Source organism: Eutrigla gurnardus, assembly GCF_963514095.1.
Source record: "Eutrigla gurnardus genome assembly, chromosome: 13".
NCBI classification, from domain to species: Eukaryota; Metazoa; Chordata; class Actinopteri; order Perciformes; family Triglidae; genus Eutrigla; species Eutrigla gurnardus.
Window position 1 is genome coordinate 27,117,907 of NC_139936.1, and position 23,583 is coordinate 27,141,489.

Sequence of the window (23,583 nt, forward strand, 5' to 3'; positions counted from 1 at the left end):
ATGAACAAAAGTGGAGACATATTTGCAAAATACAAAAAGGTTTTATTTTTGGTCAAAACACACTATAAATGTATAGTGCACATCTCCCATTCTGTACATCAGTACACACAAGGGCAAAATAAATGTTTAGGCACTTGACAAAAAGTGACGCATCAGACCCTCCCTAACATCTCTGCCCTCCTCCTCTGCACCCTGTGCCACTGCTACCACAGGCTCAACTGCTGTTGCTGCAGGTGTGTCCCATTCTGTCACATAGGTCTCTCCATGATTTTCGCACAGATTGTGCAGAGCACAGCAAGTCTGCACCATTGACTTCACAAGTTCAGTGTCCGAGTCGTTCCTTTTCAGAAGGCATCGCCATCTTCCTTTGAGCCTGCCGAAAGCATTTTCAACAACCACTCGTGCTCTGCTGAATTTTCTATTAAATACTTGCTGTTCGTCTGTCAGTCGCCCGGTGTCCTGAAAAGGTTTTAGGAGCCAGTTCTGCAGGGGGTAAGCGGAGTCCCCTAGGAGGTAATAGCCAGCAGTCACCCCACCAATGTTTCTTGTGTGAGCTGGGAAGTGGTTTCCCCGGCTGGCTAACTCCCACAGTGAAGAGAGTCTCAGGACCCTGGCATCATGTAGGCTCCCTGGCAATCCAGCAAACACGTTCCAGAACAGCCCCTTTCCATCAACCACACCTTGGAGAATGATGGAGTGCCACCCTTTACGGTTAAAATAGTCACAATGATATTCCTGTGGTGCTATGATAGGGATGTGTGATCCATCGATGGCACCAACACAGTGTGGGACCCCCCATCTGTTCTCGTTGTAGGCAGCTATCTCTCTGAATTTCTCCTCATTAGGAAAACGGATCTGCTCTGGGACCAACACCGTCTGTGCTGCAACACAAAACTCCTGCACACACCGGCACACTGTTGTTATGCTGACTCCAAAAAGGTGTCCAATGCTTCTATACTCAGAGCCAGTAGCAAGCTTCCAGAGTGCGATAGCCACTCTCTTCTTCAGGGGCACACATTCACGGAAGCTGGTGTCTTGCCGCTCCATAATCGGGCGCAGTTTGTTGCACAGGAAATCCAACGTTTCTTCGGACATTCGGAAATTCTGCACCCACTGCGCGTTGGTGAAGCCAGGGACAACTATATCCCACCACTCGGAGGCTCGGTTAAATGCCCAGACCGACGGCTTGCGGCGGCGACGCAAGTCGACAACCATCTGAAACACACACATACAGCATACACATTTTAATGCTTTATAGTGATAGCCAGCAGCCATTATTGTGCACGACGACTGCTACCAAGCTAGCGATAGCAACATTAACTTACCCCCAAACGTCGTCTTTTTGCAGCTTGTATTCTCTCGTCCTCGGCTTCATACTCCTGTATGGCTTCCAAAACCTTTCTGTACTGTTTAATTGTATTTTGTCTCGCCGCCTGGATTCTTCTCTGGCTCTCTTTTTTAGCTCTGTGTGTGACAACAAGCCACAGAGCGAGCAGCAAATACACGATCGCCTCGGTGTCCTCCATTGTTGGTGATGGTGTTGTTTTCTTCCCGGTTTTGTGCGTGCATAGCGCGTCGCGCGTAAATGACGTCACGGCAGTTTCGCAGCCGTGGTATGACGACCCCACCCACGTCGAGGAGATACTATGGAGGTACTAGTTGTAATGGAAACACACCCAAAATCGGCCGTGCCGTGCTGTGCCGTGTAGTGCCGTGCCGTGACTGTGTAATGGAAAAACACCATTAGTCAGGTCGAGGGTGGAGATGTACCGGGCCTTTCCCAGGCGTTCGATCAGCTCATCTACCCGCGGCATGGGGTAGGCATCGAACTGTGATATGGCGTTGAGGTGCCGGAAGTCATTGCAGAACCGTAACGACCCATCGGGTTTGGGGACTAGGACGATGGGGCTACACCACTCACTCCGGGACTCTTCTATAATGCCAGCTTGTAGCATTTTCTGGACCTCTTCTCGAATGGCCTGTCTCCTGGCCTCGGGGACACGGTAGGGTCTTAGTTTTACCTTCCTGCCGGGGGTTGTGTGGATGGGGTGTTGGATGAGGGTGGTGTAGCCCGCCTCGGTGGAAAAAACCCGGTGGTGCCTCTGCACCAGCTCCCGGAGGTCCTGGGTCTGTCGGGGCGTGAGCTGCTCTCCCATGGGCACTGCCTCCAGCACTGTCTTGTGCGGCTTCTGTGGGGGAGAGAGAAACAGACACGCCTCGCGGGCCACCCATTTTTTCAGGAGGTTTACGTGATATATCTTGGTGGGGTGTCGTCTACCTGGCTGCCGTACCCTGTAGTTGACTTCGCCCGTCCTCTCGATCACCTCATATGGCCCCTGCCACCGCGCCAGGAACTTGCATTCCACCGTGGGAATCAACACTAGGACTTTATCCCCCACCTGGAACTCGCGGGGTTGTGCTCCCCGGTTGTAGACCCGTGACTGTGCCGTTTGGGCCTCGGCCATGTGCTCTCTCACGAGCGGCCACAGTGTCGTCATTCGCTTACGGAGGTCCTCCACATGCTCAATCATGGTTCGGTGGGGAGAGGGTAGCTGTTCCCACGCCTCCTTGGCCAGGTCCAGCAGGCCTCGGGGTCTCCGTCCATAGAGTAGTTCAAACGGGGAGAAACCAGTGGATGCCTGGGGAACTTCACGAATTGAAAACATTAGGAAAGGCAGTAGCTGATCCCAGTTTCTCCCGTCCAGTTCCATTACTTTCTTCAGCATTTTCTTTAGGGTCTGATTAAACCTTTCCACTAAGCCGTCAGTCTGTGGGTGGTATACGGATGTGCGTAACTGTTTAATGCGTAGCAGTTTGCACATCTCGCGCATCAGTCCAGACATAAAGGGGGTACCTTGATCGGTCAGGATCTCCTCAGGGATGCCGACCCGGGTGAACATCAGAACCAGCTCCTTGGCGATGCCCTTGGTAGCCATGGTGCGGAGAGGAATGGCCTCTGGGTAGCGGGTGGCGTAGTCCAACACGACGAGGATGTATTGGTACCCACTACTGCTCTTTGGGAGGGGTCCGACCAGGTCCATCCCTATTCGGCTGAAGGGGGTGGTTAGAATTGGGAGGGGAATTAAGGGGGCTCTTACGTGCGGCCAAGGCGCCACCATCTGGCAGTCGGGGCACTGTCGGCAGTGGTCCTCCACCTCCCTCTTCACCCCAACCCAGTAGAACCGGCCGACCACTCGTTCGAGGGTCTTTTCTGCCCCCAGGTGGGCGCCGAGGAGGTGGCTGTGGGCCATCTGTAGGACAGACGGGACAAAAGGGCGGGGCACTAGCAGCTGCTCGACCTGCTCCCCGTCCTTCATTATTACACGGTACAACAGCTTTCCTTTTATGGCAAAGAATGGGTGTGAGAGTGGCCTTACCCCTTGCACTGGGTGGCCATCCACCACGGCGACCTGGCTCAGCGCGCTGGCGAGGTTGCGGTCCTCTAGTTGGGCAGTCCCGAACCGGAGCGTCGGAGCCCAGGGGAAACAGTTCGAGGAGGTCCTCCTCCTCGTCGGCTGGGGAGAGGGGGCGTCGCCCCGGAGGCGCCGCTCGGATCGCCTCCTCTGCTCGCTCGGCTGCAGCGCTAGCAGCGCCCTCGGAGGGGGGCTCGGTGGAGTCCTCGGGGCCGACCTCATTTAGTCCACATAGCGGGTTATCACGGGGCACTCTTCTGGGAGGGGGCGGCTTCCTGGCTCCGTCGCGTTTTGCCAGAGAGCGCCAGAGGGGGTGAAACAGGGCCGCGTCCCGGCCAATGAGTACCTCTACTGGCAGGTCCGGGACGAGGCCCACTGCGCCCTGGAATGTGCCCTGCGTCGTCTGCACCTCGACGTGGGCGGTGGGGCAGCGGCGGGTCTCGCCGTGAATGCAGGTCACGGCCACCGTGTCTGGAAGCAGCGGGCCGGGGGCGAACTCGGGGCGGACTAGCGTCACCGCGCTCCCCGAGTCTAGGAGGGCCGAGGCGTCGCGTCCGTGGGGGTCACGGGGTTGGGTCCGTCTGCTTGGCCCCAGCAGGCGGAGAGGAGGCCACAGGGTTTCCGGGGGTTCGGATCGGAGGAAGCCAAGGGCATCGAGACATCCTGGCGAAGGGGACACCCCCAGGATAGGTGTCCCAGGCCACCGCAGGTGAAACACCTCCTCAGGTCAGCCGCTGGCGCCGGGCGCTCCATGGGGGTGTGGGGAGGAGGTTTCACTGGCTCAGAGCTCCGCGGACGTCCTGGGACCTCCACCTTTGTCGGACGGCTGGCGCGCAGTACCGCTTGTGCCGCGAGTTGTACCTCAACGAGCGCCACCACCTGTTCTGCGCTCTGGGGGGTTGCTCTGGCACGAGAGCCGCTTCGCCTCGTAGGGCAGGGCACGGAGGTATCGGTCCATGATCGCCCTCTCCACCGGACCTGGGACAGCAGGCTCGCTGGTCAGCCACCGATCTATTCGGCTCCCCTGGTCCCGCTCGAGGAGCCTTCGAGTCAGCGCGCCGGTCTGCTCCAGCTGCGCCCGCTGTAGCTCCAGCAGCTGTGCGCAGAGACCGGCGTAATCAGGATCGGGATTCATGGTGATCACTTGGTGTGGCTTTCCCCTGATATTGGTCAGATCCTCAGCTGTGCCCGCATCCTCCACCAGTGTGGCGCCTCCGGGGTTACGAGAAGGCGCTACGTGACCAATTTCAGGGAAAAGAGGGCTGTCCACACCAACTTCACAATTAATGTTCTTTATTAAATCCGGTGACAGGGATGCTGTCGGTGCCGCGGAGTGCGGGGCTGGCTTGAGGGGGCTGCGGCTGAGGCGGCGTCGTTGGGCGAGAGCGGGGTTCGGTACACGGGGACGGGCAGTCATACGGTCCGGGGCTCGACGGGAGAGGCGGCGGTCAGGCAGGCGGGGGTCAAAGCAGAGGCGGGTAGTCAGACGGTCCAGGGGTCGATCAGGGCGCGGGGTTCTCCTACGGAAACGGGTCATACACAGGGCTTTTAGTTGTCTCTCTCTCTCTCTCTCTCTCTCTCTCTCTCAATCATCTCCTTACTCTCCACCCGGACGTGTTCTCCGCCGTCTCCTTTTATCCCCTCCTGTCATCTGGCGCTGATTTCCTCCCAGCCGTGTTCCTCCACGCCGGTGATGCTGATGGGCAATCGGAACTCCATACATGGTCCGCCGTCCGTTCACTGCGCTGTGCCTTGGAGGGATAGAGTGTGGTGGCAACAGCGCCGTGGCTGTCACATGCCACGGCGGTACATACACGTTATTTATTATGCACCCAGGTTCCCTCCTCCTTACCTCTGTCCCGCGGGCGCCACAATATATAATATATACAGTATACAGGGCATGAAATTGGCACCCACCCACACGCCAAATCCGGGTGACTTTTGTGATTGGCGGGTGAAACTGTCAATCTACCTGCCACATTGGCGGGTAGCCAATAAGACAACACAACACTGAGCAAGTGTTGTGTTGTTGACCAATCAGGTAGCCAATGTGTGTTGTTAAGCACCCGACCCCCCACCTCCCCTCAGCTGGCGAGTTTGACAGTGCGTGCGCGTATAGCCCCGTTCACATACGCCGCTACTCGCCCCTTGCTTTCTCGCTGAATTCTACTCGCTGGCAAAAAAACATTCACTGCCACCAGCGGTTAGTTTCAAGCTGCAACTCTGTGGAACTCTCTGTTGCCGTCAACTGTCAATCATCTCTATTCTACATTCTGATTGGTACTCGCTTGGTACTCGCTTCACTCGCATCGCAGAAAGTTATTTTCTCTCCGTCCCCGCCCACATCGCATCGCCTGTCCTGGCCACATTCCGCTAGAACACATTCACATTCATTGACAGCTGTCGCTCAGAGATGGGCGAGTAGCGACGTATGTGAACGAGGTTTTAGTCAAACACAAAACACCAAGGAAGGCTGAGGAATAGTCACCCACTTATATTATTATTAATAATAATAAGAATAAGAATAATAATAAGAATAATAGTCATGATAAACTAACAGTATAGGCTCAGCACTGTGTTTTAGTCATTTTTGTTTTCATCTTTTCTTGCTTAAACTCCTCGACACCATTTAATATGTCAACATTTGTATCAGTACCAGCAGTTTGTAAGAAATTGGTCAGTAATTGATATGTCATCTTTTGGTTCTCAGAATTCACTAAATTGATGCATTACAATGAAATTATTCAAAATGTTCTCCCGGACCCCCCTAGAGGATCACAAGCCCCCCCACCATAGTTTCCAAAAATCCAGTGGGAAACACCGCAAACCCATTTGTAATCAGGACAAAAAACTTAAAGTTAGAGGCAAAAAAAAAACACTTGCACACACTTTAATGTGTATAAAATATTATTTATTTATTTAATTTTTACCTACAGTGGCCCTTTTATTTATTATTATCATTATTATTTTCTGAGACTTCCTCGTCATATCCTTTACTTTCATATAGATTTAGATTGTTGCCTGCTTGTTATGCATTTAGCCATATTTTGCTCCCTGTCATTTTTTAATGGACTTCATTATTGTGACAGCCATGGTGAACAGATCTGTGATGCAGTTACAAAACCTCTATGGACCTCTTTTTCTACCAGGAAAATGATATTTGTTCATGTGCATGCATGCCACTGCCTCAGCCGGATTTGTTCAGCAGGAATCTTTAATTTGCATGTAATGTGTGCAGTGCTATTATGAAGTGCTATTATTGCCCATCAAAATGTACATTTACTGAGGTCAGCATCCCTCTGCCCCAACTCTGCAAACTCATTTAGACAGATCCCAAAATGCTCACTCAAATATTAATGAGTGTGCTAACTCTCTCTCCATTAATATGCAATGACTGAGGTCTGTGGAAGGTGAATAATTATTTGCCAGCAAATCCATCTTCCTCTCCTTTTCCTGTCATGATGATGTGAGGACGATGAATGTGAAGAGACCCTCCATCTTCTTCACTCGCGCTCTCAAAGGACACCACAACAATTAAATAAGCTTAGAGGAGGTCTCAGATATGGGGAGAAATGTATTTCTTCACTTCCTCCCATTTTACTTCTGACCTTTCAGATACAAATGTTGAACAGTTTTAGTTACCAAGGATACCACAAGCAGCTCCTTTTTGAGTCAACTCACTTTCTTCCAATGTGGCATCAAGCCAGCAGTTAGAGCAGCTGAAGTAGCTGTACGGCCAATTATATTTTATCATTTTATGGCCCTGCAAATGGAAAAGGAGAGTGAGGAGTTGTATTCGACATGTTCCTGAGTCACTAGTCCCTAGAATTCTTCCTGTGTAGGATCCATTATGTAGTTCAGATACACTACAAGTTAAGGTTTAAATAAAAAGTGCATAAATGAAGTTTTTATGAAAAGGCAAAACCTGTACAATTCATGGATAGTACATAAAGTTACAATATATATAAATTCACATCCAATCCATAAATCAAAATGTTTGTCATTATTTCTGATTGCAGCATATTAAAAAAAAGAAAAAAGAAAGAAACTTATTTGAATGGTTGATATTCAAAGAGTTCACTCTTTTATAAAGGACTTTAGATTGCCTGGTTTTTAAGTGCTGCTATACACAAAAACCTGCCTTACTTTGCCTAAGGTCCTACGGATTTAAATTTAAAGGGCAAGTTGACTCTTCACTATTTAAATAGTCATCTAATTTTTAAGATTATTTTTTCGGCTAGAGCGCCATTCAAGCCTTTTATTATTTTATGCAGACAGTGTGGAAACAGGGAGAGAGAGAGGGAAAAAATATGCGGGAAACTGATCACGGGCCGGGAGTCGCATCCGGGTCCACCGCGTCGAGGACGTTGAGCCTCTGTACATGGGGCGGCTGCCCTAACCACTGCACCACCGGCCGCCCCATATTCATTTAACCAAAGATGCAAATGTGTATAGGCATGAAAAAATAAATACTGATCATTGTTGATGTATGGTATATTACACATAATGAGAGAGCTGTCTAATCTTCTTATTAATTTGATCTCCTGTATGCATTGAGTCTTCAGGAAAAGGTCGGTTGCGTTTTCATAAGTGGCAGATACACAACCTATTAATCAAAGTCATATTTTTTTTAGATAAAATGAACATGAAAAACTATAAGCTTAAGTGGAAAATGGAGGGCTGCACGATGGTGTAGTGGGTAGCACTGTCGCCTCACAGCGAGAGGGTCCTGGGTTTGATTCCCGGGTCGGGTTCCTTCTGTGTGGAGTTTGCATGTTCTCCCCGTGTATGAGTGGGTTCTCTCCGGGTTCTCCGTCTTCCTCCCACAGTCCAAAGACATGCAGGATGGGGATAGGTTCATTGATGACTCTAAATTGCCCGTAGGTGTGAATGTGAGCGTGAATGGTTGTCTGTCTCTACATGTTGGCCCTGTGATAGACTGGTTACCTGTCTGTGTCTACATGTCAGCCCTGTGATAGACTGGTTACCTGTCTGTGTCTACATGTCAGCCCTGTGATAGTCTGGTTACCTGTCTGTCTCTACATGTCAGCCCTGTGATAGACTGGTTACCTGTCTGTCTCTACATGTCGGCCCTGTGATAGACTGGTTACCTGTCTGTCTCTACATGTCAGCCCTGTGATAGACTGGTTACCTGTCTGTCTCTACATGTCAGCCTTATGATAGACTGGTTACCTGTCCAGGTGTACCCTGCCTTCGCCCAATGTCAGCTGGGATCGGCTCCAGCCCCCCCGCGACCCTGAATACAGGATAAGCGGTAGACGATGGATGGATGGATGGATGGAATATGGCGGTTTTATTGCTTACATCAGTAATACTGACATTAATGTTTTTCAGGAGAAAAGTAAATTGAATATAATTGGATTCTGGACCAGATGACATGCAACAGAACCACAGACTGTATATAAGAAGTGGAGGTAGTCATTTGGACTGTGGAGGAGCGACAGGTGGATCTGACAAATGCAAGCAGCAACTTTACTGGATCTATCTGGATTCTGGTGTTAACAAAGTTATCCTCATAATGCTAACTGCTTTGGAACGAAGTGACCTGTCAATCAGTGTGGCGCGTCTTCAAGCATCCCCTGCTTTCTCGTCCGTTGGACTCTAAATGGACCATATTGTACTAAATGAACATCACGCTGGATTGAAGAAGACTTGAAACTAGAGATTGAGACCATAAACTCATGTTTACAATGTTTACTGGGATAATACATCAAGAGAGAAGTAGGACCATTTTCTCATAGACTTCCATGTAATCCGACTTATTTTTCAATCAGAGGAGTCGCCCCCCATTGGCCCGAATATAGAATGCAAGAAGAAGGCACTATAATATACAATATATATATTTGGCTTCACTTTTCAGAACAGAAGGTTGCCGCCTGCTCGGAACATAACATGCTGGTGGACGGGCGATCTATGTGCCAACATGAGCACGGTGTGCGCTAAGTAGCCACATCCATGGCTGATGACAGGAATATTCATTACATGAGCAATTTTACTGCTGTTTATCTCACCTATGAGCAGTGAGAAAAAACACCTAACTCAAACTTATTAAGTCTCATGTTACTGGAACAGCACATTAGATGTTCAATATCACATTTGCACATTTCCAGGATTCATCTTCACCCAGGCTCATTTGACAGATCGACAAACAAAATACCACTATGGATGAGCAAGCACAGCTGTGACAACAAGGTAATAATACTGATAATACTGATCCAGTGTCATAAAGGTTTGTTTTGTCGAAGCACATAATGATGGGTTGGAAATGATGGTTTGAAATGCTAAACAGAGCAATGAGCTTAATATGAGCAAAATAAATCAAGGTTTATAATTCTTAAGAGCTACAGCAGGAACGGTTTAATCTGCTGTGAACTAAATGTAGCTATAGACTAGTGTCTTAAAATCACAAACACATTCATCTGAGAGACTGTTCACCATATTTTGGTGCAATTAAATAAATACTTAAATCAACTCTTTCTACATACTGGTCTGGTATGTACATTTACAGTTATCAGTTGAGCTCAAGAAAAGCGGTTCTCTTTAAGATATGTCTCAAATTTACACAAAGTTTTGGATGTTGTGGCATAGAGCATAATAAATATAGTATACTCTCCTGTCTCCCTGGGGCTACTCCTCTGTACATCCTCACAGACAGTCACACCCACACAATCCGCCAACACTTCTGACCGAGCAAGCTAATATTTTTAGCCATTCTGCCTGCTGGGCTCCACCACTTTGGGCCGGACCCCAATATCTCAACACCTGCTGGATGGATTGCTGTAACATTTTGTACAGGCAGTCATGGTGCCCAGATGATGAATCCTTACTGATGCTCGGCTGATTTTTTAACAGGTTCTCATGTGACACTTTGTCAGACCCATCGGCGTCACTTTCTTACCATGGACTGTATAGAAGCAATGGACGTAATCATTATGACGTCACCCTTTGGTTTGTGGACTGTGGTTTTGAACCTTCGAGTTCGCCATCTTCGAATATTAACCTATGAACAGAAGTGACCATAGGAAAACAATAGTCATCTAGCGATGCATCTCAGGGTGATCGGCTGAACTGGGGCCCTTTTTGCTGTGCAGGTGACAGCACACCACCATGCAGCCCCCATTAGGACCATCCATCCATCCATTATCAATCATCCAATCCTATTCAGGGTCACGGGGGGGCTTGGATAATGAATTCAGAATTAATTGACAACTACATTAGTTTGATATACAGCAGTGAACATATGTGACCAGCCACGGCAAAACCAGGAACAAATCGGCCTCGGGGCATTTTGAGTTATTTGATTCTGAAAGTGTAGTTTCTAAGCTTTCCAATGATGTCTAACACATGGAAATCCGATCATATTTGACGAAGTCGTGGCCATTTGAATGTGTGTTTCTCTGAAAACCGTTCACTGAGAAAACTGGCCTGAAAGATTTGCAAGTCACCTCACCTCACCTGGTGAGAAAGGAAACACAATGGTGCTCATTTGCATCTCATTCAGGTAAGCCCTCCCCCCTACAGATGTCACTCAGTGATATTTGGTATCTGTTAGCCTGCAGGCACCGTCTAAGTAGCTAGTGCTAATGATTTAGCAACTAGCCTATTGTCCTCAGGTAGGCTAGTTTCTAAACTATTAGCATCACAGTCAATTCTAGCAATGCCATTGCCAACAGGCTCCTTTGCACCTTACTGTTAAATCAGATGCCCACATTACGATTCAAAAACCTCACGTTACAGCTTAGTTTCGATGTGCATATAATTTTAAAACGACAGCACTGAGCTAGCTTAGCTAGCCAAGCAAAGTAGTTAACTTGGATGTTAACGGAAACTCACCCCATAAGAAACTGAAAAGTATTCCTGAAAAGTATTCCTGCAGACTTCGTTTGCTCCGATGTAATAAGAGGTCCGGGCGGACTTTATTTTCATCTGCGGCTTTTTGGTGGATGTAGTCATCTCCGACGTAACTACTGTATGTCCGTTTGCTCTCTTTCGGCAGCTAAAGAATCCATCCGTATGCTGTACATAAACTCTCGAGAAAGTTTGTCGCTACATGAATGTCTTCCAAGGAGAGAGTTGTCCTTTCTTCTTCCGTAGCATTTGCAGTCAAAGTTACGGATTTCCTCCATTTCGCTGTCTTTATCCTGTTGAAATGTAACCGTAGATATAGCGTCTGATATCTTCCGTAACCAGTCTATCATTTATGTATTTATTATTATGGATGATGATTATCGGGGTGGGCTCCAAGGGGGTGTAATGATTAGCACTGTCGCCTCACAGCAAGAGTTCAATTCCTGGCATAGGTTCCTTCTGTGCAGAATTTGCATGTCTTCCCCATTTGAGCGTGGGTTCTCTTCTGCTTCCTCCCACAGTCCAAAGACTTGTTTGTCTCTACATGTCGGCCCTGTGATAGACTGGTTACCTGTCTGTCTCTACATGTCAGCCCTGTGATAGACTGGTTACCTGTCTGTCTCTACATGTCGGCCCTGTGATAGACTGGCTACCTGTATGTCTCTACATGTCAGCCCTGTGATAGACTGGTTACCTGTCTGTCTCTACATGTCAGCCCTGTGATAGACTGGTTACCTGTCTGTCTCTACATGTCGGCCCTGTGATAGACTGGTTACCTGTCTGTCTCTACATGTCAGCCCTGTGATAGACTGGTTACCTGTCTGTCTCTACATGTCGGCCCTGGGATAGACTGGCGATCAGTCCAGGTCCTAGATCAGTTTCTTTGTGTTATTGTTTGACTTTGGTTAGTTCCATAGAATGTATATTAGACATGGAATTAGTCAACATGACGTCACACATTGGTTTGTGTTTGAATACAGCTTTGTAGCCTCAAGTTTGACATTTTGGCTGTCGCCACGTTGGATTTTGGCTGTTGGCTGTATCTTGAAAATTTTGCAAGCATAGAACAAGTGACCATATTTGGACTGTGGAGGAGCAGCAGGTGGATCAGATTAACACAAGCAGCAGAGCAGCACCCTGAGCAGCAACCTTACTGGATCTGGATTCCATCTGACTTCTGGTGTGAAGCTGTTGATGAAGTTAGCTTCAGAATTCAAGGTCAACTTTGCACTTTAAACTTTGCGTGGTAGAGTGGTAGCGACAGTCGCGGCACTGTGGTAGCAACCTGCCAATCACAAGATAGCCATGCCCTAATGCGTAGCCTGCTTTGTGGTCTATTTGAAACCCATAATTGACTAAATTAACATCATGCAATCAGACTTCTTTTTGCAATCAGAGGAGTCTTGAAAAAGCTACATTCCCAAGGTCACCTACACCCCACATGCACCACATGGTACTACTGGTTTAACCAGTTAACATGCTAACATTGGAATTATCATGAAATGCTTGGATGAAATTTGTACCTTCGAACCATTTGAACCTTGACCTGCGTGTGGCACTCAAGGGAAAATCAAGGGTTCACCAAAGTCAGTAGGATTCATCCTTATGGTCTATGTTACAAAATGTGTATGCATAAATGTCCAGCCAAAGTGCTGAAAATTAGCTGATGGCTTAAATGGTGATTGGCTGTCCTGCTGTTCCTGGAAAGCTGGGGATAGCCAACTTTCATACGTCAGCAGGACTATTGGTAGGTTGCCATTTCCTGTGCAATGAAAAAATGATGGATTAGAAAGCAGTCTCCAGATAGAGACCTTAGTTTTATTTTGCTATTCCCAGCTCGACACCCTATTTACCCAGCGATCTCTGGGGAAAGGAACAAGAAAGGGCAAAGGGCGCGCATGGGGTCGAGTGGTTAGAGCGCATGACATGTACCCATGTACGCGTATACGCAGCCGACCCCGGTTCCAATCCCGTCCGGAGGTCCTTTGCAGCATGTCATATCCCCTTCTCTCTCCCAGGTATCCTGTCTTTCCACTGCTAAATAAAAGGTGTCTATGGCAGAAGAAATCTTTGAACAAGAAAGGGAAAGTGCTGAGTGACTTTAGTACGGCATAAATCAAGTTTTGTGTTTGGCATAACAAAGGTGGCGTCCATTATTCATCAAGATAGAACAAAGGGCTAACAAGCATTTATCAAGCAGTGTGATAATGAGATTCCTGTTGATGGAGCAAAGAGGCTGCACACCATATTGTGGATTGCAGATATGTTTTGAACATTAAGTATATTGCTGCTGTTGCACAACTATACCACTCAAGTTGTGGTATGAAGATCATCCAAGACATGAAGTGAATCTTTATACGGTCCATCAATTCGGACATGAATGCGCCTGTACACAATTACTGAGAAATTAAAGGGATGGTTTGGAGGATTTGAAGTGTTGTTTTATACATATCAATAGTGAGTATATTACCTACAAGAGATGATGGTCGGCATGCCCCCAGCTTGGAGAAGCAGACAGGAGTTACCAAAGTGAGACAAAGTACTGCTGTAGATGGGGCGGCAGCTAGCTCAATTTAACCTAACCGAAAAGAAAGACCCACCTAAAAATGCTTTAGGGCGGGGCTACCTTGTGATTGACAAGTCACCACTCACTACTCGCTACTCTTACTGCCACACTAGCAATGCAGTTAGCTGCTGAGATGACTTTAACACTTAGTTTTAAAGTTTACCTTAAATTATGGAAGCTAACTTTGTAAACAGTTTCACACCATCCCCTGCTTTCTTGTTTATTTGAATTTGGACCATAATGTATTAAAGAAGACTTGGAACATATGAAACCATAAACTCATGTTTACAATGTTTACTTCAATGATAAATCAAGAGAGAAGTAGGCTGATTTTCTCATAGACATTCATGCAATCTGACTTATTTTTGCAACCCGTGGAGTCGCCCCCTCTTGGCCAGAAGAGAGAATGCAAATTTCTGATACTTCAGCATGGCTTCACATTGCAGAACGGGAGGTTGCTGCCTGAGTAGAAGTCAAACAGATAGTCAAACAGGACCCAGGCAGAGCTGCGGTTGATAGAACAAGCAGCACTTATCAATGATTAACTTGTCAAATGCCATCTCCCAGCATTTCTAGTTAATGCTGGTCTGACATGTCTTGTGGTGGATTATAAGTTTAAATATTGTTTCCTCTTTAAACATGAGAGTGGTTTGTCTTCTTTGTGTGAAACAGCTGTAGTGTTTCAAACATTAAATGTGTCGCTAAACCCTCTCAAATGTACTCTCTGTATGCTGGTTGTGATCTCAAGATTAAAGAATTCATTCAATTAATTTAGTATGTCTGTAAAGATTCTCAGTCATCCGAGTCATGGTCATCTTTGAAAGCTTGATCTTAGGCAATGAGGCTTGCTCTAGGTTTTGGAAGACTTTTCTCCTCTCATCCAAGAGGCTTCTTCAGTTCGGAGTGACTAGTGAGTTTAGGGGTTTAACTTCTTTTAGTACCTAAACACATTTTCTATCTTTGATGTGATCGCACTGGCCTAGTAGGAGATGTCCAATCCTCCACACTTCAGTGAGGTGGCCCGACGAGTGGGAAGTGAGTAGTGCCTGAGATGAGTGGAGCTCCAGCGTCATATCACATTACCTGAGGATGCGTCAGCGAGGTCAAGTCATCTGTGTCTGCTGCTGCTGGTGGATGTTCCCCAGTTGCACAAACCAAGCGCTGCCTCTCCCAGGACGAACTGAAGCGCAGACCTCACAAAAATACTGTCAGACATGGAGGGCGGGTCAGTGCGTTAGCTGTGTGTGAACTCGGCTCATCATTTACACACTAGTTGGCAGAAAGCATGTGAAGGCTGTGGCTAATCCTTCTGCCGTCTAAAGGCCCCAGCTAGCGTGATTTCCTCCCTCAAATCTCCTGCAGAAGCTTACAGGTGTGATCACTCCCACACTGTATTTTCTTCAGCCTGAACTTGGTGGATTACTGCTGTTATGTGATGTATTTTCTTGACCTACATCCCATCCATCTTCCACGAGTTCACTGATAGTTGAGCCTAGCCTGGGCTGTGGTCGAAAAGTCTTTTTCCCAGAGGAAGGTTCCAAACTGAGTGAAATGACCTGGAAGTATCAGCCAGCTGTTGGAATCCTCTAAATGCTAAGGAAAGGTGCTTCAATGCCTCATGTATTATCTCCTTTAGCAAATTAAACACTGGATCTTCCTTTACCAAAGGAAAGGAGAGAACGCTGCCCCACAATTCCTTTCGGCAGCAACATTTATATATATATATATATAAATAATGAACAGGTAAAAACAGCTTAATATATTGAAGAGTGTTGGTCTGTGTGTTGAAGTGTGACAGCAGCAGGGAGGAGGAGCTGCTGTAACTCTGACTGAAGGAGCTCTTTATAGTGCAGTTTGGCATGTTTATGTCACAGCCGTTGCTGTGACGTGGGCGTTGTGGTGGTAAAAACAATGGGAACTAGTTGAAACGTGATATCTTCGGAACTAAAAAAGGTTTTGTTGGGCCGTAGGATGTCCAAAATAAAGATAATGTTCATTTGTATAAAACACTGTCGTCAAAGAAGCCCATTGTAGCAAAACGCAGCTGTTAAACGAACTAAAAGGACTGATGACATCATATCGTCGCATCCACAATGGTATCTTTCATTTCATACAGAGAGTGAACTAAACTACAAACCAGAGACTGTGGTCCAAACAACAAGGTTGCTGCCGTATTTATGCAGACGATGTTATTATTTATGGAGCAGCTACAATGTTAGCATAGCCTAGCTCTGATTGATCTGAACACAATTCAGAAATCAAGCATTTTAAAAGTTGTTTGCTTATCGCAGACACACTTCACGAACCATGACTTTGGACTAATCATCGTCATTATGTCATTACTCCTGCATCATTTGTATCCGTTTTTTGGAATAAAATCACAACAAAGTTTTGGGCGCATATGTAGTAAACCAGGCAAGTGTATCCTGCTATTCACAGTGAATACAGCTTCCACCGAGCACCTCTGATGTTATGAACTCAGACAGGACGATGTTTGATTAGCCGGTGTGGGAACACAACTGATCCTGCAGCCAAACAAGCGCGAGTGATGTGACGCTTGTAAACGCCATAAGGGTCGATAGAACCAGCAACACGGGCCGAAGTAGAACATGAGCTTTTTGTAGTCCATCTTCAGATCATTGTAGTTTTGCCATGGCAGAACCACCAATCATCAGCTGTCAATCATCCGTGGTAGAATCATAATTACGTCGTTTTCCCTTTAGGTTGAGGGAAAGTATTTAGGAAAAGACATTAAGGTCATTTTTGGACTTTTGGAATGCAGCCAAGGCTGTATTTGATTTGCAAATGTAACTCTCTCGCAATAGCAAGCTCCTTCATTGCTTTAGCACTGTCTTTTCTTAGACATCTGACAAACCACAGAAAAAGACTACCCTCTCTTTCCCTTATTGTGAATAAATTATTCATATTTGACTTTTGAATTATTGAACATACAACACATTACTCTCAGTGAAGGTAAAAAAATGACTAGCCAGAACAGATCCTATTTTTTGGAGGAGTTGGGCACAAAAGTCTTTTACAGAATTGCATGCTGGGATATCTGGTTAAAGCGCAGAACCACTCATACATAACTTCTCTTTTATTCACTTCCTAACACTCAGACAGGACGCTGTGACGGGTCAATGCTGTGGTGTGTTAGGTTCAATTTGCAGTGTTGGATCTCCACTTAAAGAGGATGGAGGTGCTGAATGGCTACTCATCCATAAGCTTGGCTCTCACAGCCAGGAATCACATTTGCACATACAGTGAAAAATCAATACTACTGAAGAGCATCTGCAGTTATTTTGCCATGAACCAGGCCACAGGACGGTGACCTTTCTCTAAGTCGGTCAATAGCTCACTGTTTATGGGCGAGAAAGTAAAGTAAAGTGTTCTTTGTTGGAAGGTATCACTATAATCATAATACATATTAAGTATGATTTATGAAGTGTATATATGGTATGTATGTATTTAGGTGTATTATGTAGTTAGGATATCTGTGTAGTTACAAACTGAAGAGTAGTTAAAGGAGTCATAACCTGGTTTTATACGTATCCAGCCCCCCTTGGATCGCTTTGGATCAATTCGTAAAACTTATTAGAAAAAAAAAAAAAAAATTTAATCAAACATTGAGCTTGTTCTGACCCTTTTTCGTACCGCGATTTTATCACGCGAGATTACGCGCGAGGTTTTGACTGGTCCGGATGTGCATTGTATAATATGTAATGAGGCGCGCGTTGATTCGCCGCAGGAAGGACAGAGCCGGGGGGGCTTGCCTGCATGCAGACTCCAAAACATAAACAGCCCCCTGTCATGGCGCACACACTAAATGACGAACCTTACGGAATTCAGGCATTTATGTACGAACCAGAGTCGGAACCCGAACCGGAGAGTGAAGAGCCAGAGACGGTTGAAGAGACACGTTTACAGCAGGACGTCAGGTAGCGGACGGGGGGGGGGGTTGGGTGGTGAAAGAGGGGTGGGCTTATGCAAGTAGCCTCCACGGTGACGTCACCGTAGGCGCAGAATCAAAATCTCGTGCTTTAGGAATGCACACCCTTGTGTGCTATTCCTGTTCGGAAAAAACGGCGCCACTTTCAAACTCCAGCCTTTCAGGCAAGTTTCAACTGAGGTCAAACACAGATATGCATGTTTTAACAAGAGAAATTGCGATTTCCTGGTGATGACTCCTTTAAATAGGGGTGGGAAATTAAAAAAGTATTGTACTTCTTCCCACTCCTTTTTCGAACAATGTGCGGTATTTTGTTATGTCTTAGCTCTTTATTTTATTTTACTTTATTAATTTCCCTCTTTCTTTCTTTTGTATGTACAAATAGTTACATACATTTTTTTTTCTATACATGTTCGAAAATAAAATTCATTCATTCATTCATTCATTCATTCAAGTAAGGCTGGGTGCAAAGACGAAAGCAACAATAGAAATTTGTCAAACAATAGAAGTCTATCTTTGGGTGCAATAGGATCTTTCTTTGACTTTTGATGAATGTGATGAAGATATAGTTTCATTTGCTAACTAGATCAAAACATTTACAGCATGTTCCTCTCTGGTTATTTAATACATTCACTTGAGTTGGGAATGTTAGAACATTAAACCTGCGTAACCACAGTGAGAAAATAGTTTGCATGTTTGCTGTGAAAGGAAATACGTCTTTTGACTGCTCTCACCCATTTAGTAGGACTACACAGAATGTATCTGAGTCATTTCTTGAAATATTTAAAATATAATTTAAAGCTCTGGGTACGATTTGAAAGATTTGTCAATTGAGCCAAATTGATCCAATAGTGGCCATCCGGTCTGCATGGCTACTACTGTATACATTTTCCGATCCAATCCTCGCTCACTCTCCTGCTCCTGCTCACGTCTTGTCCCGACCCACTTCGGCATTTGAAACTACGAGCGGAAAAGATGCTTGTTGCCCTGAGCAGTTCAGGTATGGAGGGAAAGTAGAGCGGCGGTAGCAACCGGTCTCTGCTTTCCCTGGAACAGGTAATCTTTCGTTATTGCGGATGTTGTGACACCGATAACTTTCATGCCGACTGTAAAAACTGCCGTGAGTTTGTTTTTGTGTTATTAGACGTGTCGAGACTATTGCAGTCTCTGCAGTATTGTTGCGGTTGTTCGATGGAGACGTTAGCCTGGGGGGGGTGTGCTTCGTGGGAGGCTCCAACGGGAGGACGATACGAGCTCGGAGGGGAGGGGTGTGTGTGTGGGGGGGGATGCTTTTTCCAAACCTTTCAAATCGTAGACCAGGGCTTTAAAGGCCCCAAAAATAATTTGACAAATCTCTGTTTTTAAAGTAATACTCCGTAACATTTTCATCTATTTAAACGGAAATCGGTAACTTCTAACTGCTTAGTCAGGCTCCCTCTAGTCTAAAGTGTTTGACCAGGTACATTTCATTACTGCTGACTCACAATGGAGGATCAACAGCCAGAGAAAGAAGACCATTCAACTTCCAGTCCAAGAAAAAGAAACAACAAACTAATTGAAGTGAAGAAGGAAAGCCATCAAGAAGCAAAGTGACGCCAACGAGGGAAAAACCACGGACCTCCTTTCAGTGTGGAGCATTTGAAGGCATCATGCAGATGAGAGACAGTCCACACTGTTGGGTGAGGGAGATGAGTCCCAGACGCTCTCCTGCAGTTCCATCTACTGCCACAGAGGCCGCTAGAAGCAATGCATCTCAAATCTTACAGACACTTTAATGTCCTTGCATGACAGCATTTTTCTTTTGTACATCTTCAGCTGGAAAACCAATCAAATAGTCAAAGAGGGCGTCCAAATGACGGACATGTGACAGAGCTGCTACAGAACTGTCACTTATTGAATACCAGCCTATGGCTTGTGGTCATTTGGTACCTGCATCATTAAAGGGGGGGCTAATGTTCCTTCGGATACGCCCAACTGGACCACCCAGTTTGCAACACTGGCTCAGATGGAGAGGCGTGAGACAGGACCGGTATCTTACGCCGCAAGGGGAGACAGGTGTTTTATGGGCACAGCAACTTCCTGTACAAAATAAATGATCGACAGTTGTCTTCATTTTTGACGCTCAAGTCACTCCGCCAGATTACTTTTCCTCACAAACATTCAACGAAGAAGAGACCGGGGTCAGAGCCAATCAGAGACGAAGGCCCGCCCTTACTCGGCCTCTGATTGGCTCAGACCGTGGTGATTCATCTATGTATGCTGTGGGGAAAAAAACATGACGCTACACACATAAACAGACCCAATGAATGTTAGGAGCACCGGTGTGACCAAGGAACATATTTAGCCGCATTCACTGATTTTTGGTTGCATGTGTGCCCTAAATGGTCACTCTGGAGCCCTGACTTCCTCAGAAACGGTCCGTGTGGAACAATGATCCCTGCTGAGCAGCCACATAATGCAGAGATAGGAATTTGATGAAGTTTTGAGGCAGAGTTTTTGCCGCAAGCATTTTTTGGAATAGAGTTACTCAAATAACTCGAGTAATTGTTCAGCCCTAATTCATATTGGCAGACAGTGATGGTTGAGGGTATGCAGAATATTGATTTTGATAGTTACAACTGACAGAGGCATAACCAGATAAAGAACTAGGCAAAACACATATTTAAACCATAAATGTAGGAAGGTGGTCTTTTCAGAAAGGTAAAAGATCGAGAATCCCTGTTGTGTCTTGTTAATTTAGTTTAGAGGGAGCTACAACTAGGGATGGGACGATATAGGATGTTATCATGGATCGGGATAAAAACGTAATAAATTGATCATGGTGAATTTCCATTATCAGAATAATCATAATTTGAGTGAAAAATAGAGTGAAAAATAGAGCCTGATTTTAAAACACAGGACACAAAAATATATATATATATTTATCCTTTATTTGTGCAGGGACTAAAAAAGTTGTGTGTATTATCTCCATATATTTGTTTCTAATGTGAAGTGATTCTATATAGTTTCAGTGCCATTTTAGGAAATTTCAGCATATTTTGATGATTATAAGGATAATATCGTGAACTGCAAATATTTGGCCAGGATAATCGTGACATGAAGTTTCCATATTGTCCGAGCTACAACTCACATGCTTCCATCCAGCACTGATTAGACTGGAGTGAAAGTGGGTGGCGAATGACAGAGATGCTGTATTCCACCAGGATCACAGCAGTTTCTCTGCATTTGTTCAAGCCTGTCAAGTCCGTGCAAGATCATAAATCCATTGACCCCATACACTGTGGCCTACTTCTCTAGCACCACACTGTCCATAGTGGCATATACATAAATGCATCATGTCCCTTTGCGGACCTAAAGGAGCTTTGAGAGACAATCAATATCCCTCTGCAGCAGAGCACCTAGTCTCCAGAGATTGTATAACCCCTACAAACAGTCCTGTTCAATCCTGAGCCTGCAGCCCTCCCTGATGCTCTGCCTAATTTGACCATGTATGTCCTTGGAATCCTGAAAGGCAGCGAGAGAGCCATAATCATAGCTAATCATGTGTCTAATTGGCAAGTCTTTTCCTAATGAATTATCTCTACGATATCCATCGTGAATCATATGCCGAACACGCTCCGCATCGTTTCATTCAAATGAGCCTGTTTTCATGGACATCATCATTTACAGAACTGTCTGTAGCTTGTGTGCAAAAATAATCCCAAACTGACTTACCTTAATTATTTCAAGTGTTCTCAGTTAGTCTGGTGGTGGACAGGAAGCATGCTGACATGGATACGAATGGTTTCATCTTTCAGACAAGCTTGCCCACAGGTGGCTACATGTTTCCTCTCTGAGTATATATGCTATTATTATATTATATTATCATTCACTTTCCTTATCACAGTCATCAGCCATGAGAGAACCAAAGAGTGGCCCAGTTTAACACGTTGACATTGTGTATTTCTACTCAGGTTCATTCTATAGGAGTGGAGCAGAACGAGCTTGTGACCTGCAGCCACAGATGTACCAACCCCCCACATCCATCTTAGCATGACCTCTGTGACCTCTAACCTACACACATCCGTACTCCTGTCACACTGTTCCACAGAACAATATCTGTGATCCACTTCCTCCCATAAGATCGTTAGCTCCCTTGTTCTCAGCGCATCCACAAGCAGAAAACATGCATAATTCTGCTGGTAATGCCCTGAGGTAATAACGGCTGATTGGCAAGCAGGAGGAATAATCAGATCATAAATACTACAATGAGCCTTTCTTCATTATTAGTGAGCTTGACTTTGATTTCATTGTGGATTATAATGGAGCGGTGCACATGCCTCATCTGAGCCTGTATGAGCAGTCTACCTGAGATGGGATTGAGTGCTCACTTTCAACATTTTCAATGTGGAATTTAAAGCAGCATTTGACTCTTCATATGTGACACATATGTGTTGACCTAAAACACCAGGATGGCAAAGCTCATATTTATGTTTGAGACCAAAAAACAAACAGATTTACTCAGAAGTGAACTTTACCTTCAGCACTTAACGTTGCTGTGAAAGGATGAAGGTGTGATCTGAGCCCGGGTACGGCACGTATCAACAGGAAGTTACTCATGTTACAGTCAAGCACGTTAAGCATGCTATAATAATAATCTTAATGTTTAGTTCAATCCTAAAAAGAGGAACGACTTCGATGTATTCAGATGTCATTCTGTGGCGCAAGAATCAGTTCCTAACTTCAGGCGGCGTGTGTTCCCTGTCCTGCCGAGGCGAGGGGTCCTGGAGCGGGTTAGAGCAGCTGATACAGGTCGGTGCCCGGTGGTCTGCTCCGGGTAATTTTAAACAGCGCGGCGGAATGGACGGGCTTCGACATCAGAGCTATGTCCGCTGCTGACTCTGCCAACTTACCTGTCGACGCTGATCACACACAGGGTCATGATGGAGGCGGTGCAGCACATTACATCCATGCCGATGAAGATGTTGCAGAAGACCTCTCCGAAGAGCCACTTGCCCCCGGTGAGGTCTGTCACTATTACAAACGGCATCACGACTATGGCCACCGACAGGTCCGCCACCGCCAGAGACACCAGCAGGTAGTTGGACGGTTGTCTCAGTTTCTTCACCACGCACACCGCGATCACCACTAGCGTGTTCCCCATGACGGTGACCGCCGTGATGATCGCCAGCATCACCCCGATGATGACCTTCTCAGGGCGCCCGAAATCCTGCAGTTGCTCCCCGCACGACTCGTTCCACATGGCCGTGGGACTGACCGCGGCGCCGCGGACGTCGTACAGCAGCTGCAGAGTGCCATTGATAACTTCGGAAACATCCTCTTTCTTGTTGAAAGTGAGCTCAGTTCCCGAAGTATTGAACATCACGACAACGTTAACTCGGAGGGGGAGCAAGGAACGCCTCGCCAGTGCGCTCCAATTACGCGCATATTTGGGTACGTGTACGCTGCTGTCGACTCCTGTCCTGTGGTTTGGGATCGAGGCTGCTGCAGCTGAACCACATCACAACTGCCGCCAACGGCTGTCTGACTGATTCTGTTTAAGAAAAGTCCGTCTGGGCTGTTCTAGGTGCGTCCTCCATCCCCAGTGAGAAAACAACTTCTACTACCAAACTAAGAAACGGAGAGTTAGACATCGCCGCAGCCGACGCGCTTCTTTCCAGTCCATTAACAGGCAGATGCGGACTAGTCTATGTGGGCAGTTGCGCTGTTCAAACCGCACCTATCCATGCATGTGACGCATCACTTAAGGCGCAGGCAGTCAGCTGGACAGGAGACATGAGGAACAG

General features: G+C 46.3%; 2 protein-coding genes across 2 annotated transcripts in view; both read right to left on the reverse strand.

Annotated features, from left to right (window-relative positions):
* The window catches only part of htr7c (5-hydroxytryptamine (serotonin) receptor 7c), a 70,620-nt gene extending 47,317 nt beyond the window's left edge, over window positions 1–23,303 (reverse strand). Inside the window, exon 1 of the mRNA XM_084024156.1 lies at window positions 22,690–23,303. Within this exon, the coding sequence (XP_083880282.1) occupies window positions 22,690–23,159 (470 nt within the window). The 5' untranslated portion in view covers window positions 23,160–23,303. The remainder of the gene's footprint in view (window positions 1–22,689) is intronic.
* Window positions 22–1,715, reverse strand: LOC311022670 (uncharacterized protein). Its single transcript, XM_084024154.1, has 2 exons — window positions 1,326–1,715; window positions 22–1,215 (listed from the first exon to the last, which is right to left on the reverse strand). Exons 1-2 carry the CDS (start codon window positions 1,524–1,526, stop codon window positions 127–129), a joined length of 1,290 nt encoding a protein of 429 aa, XP_083880280.1. The 5' UTR covers window positions 1,527–1,715; the 3' UTR covers window positions 22–126.
* Window positions 23,304–23,583: the final 280 nt, after the last annotated feature.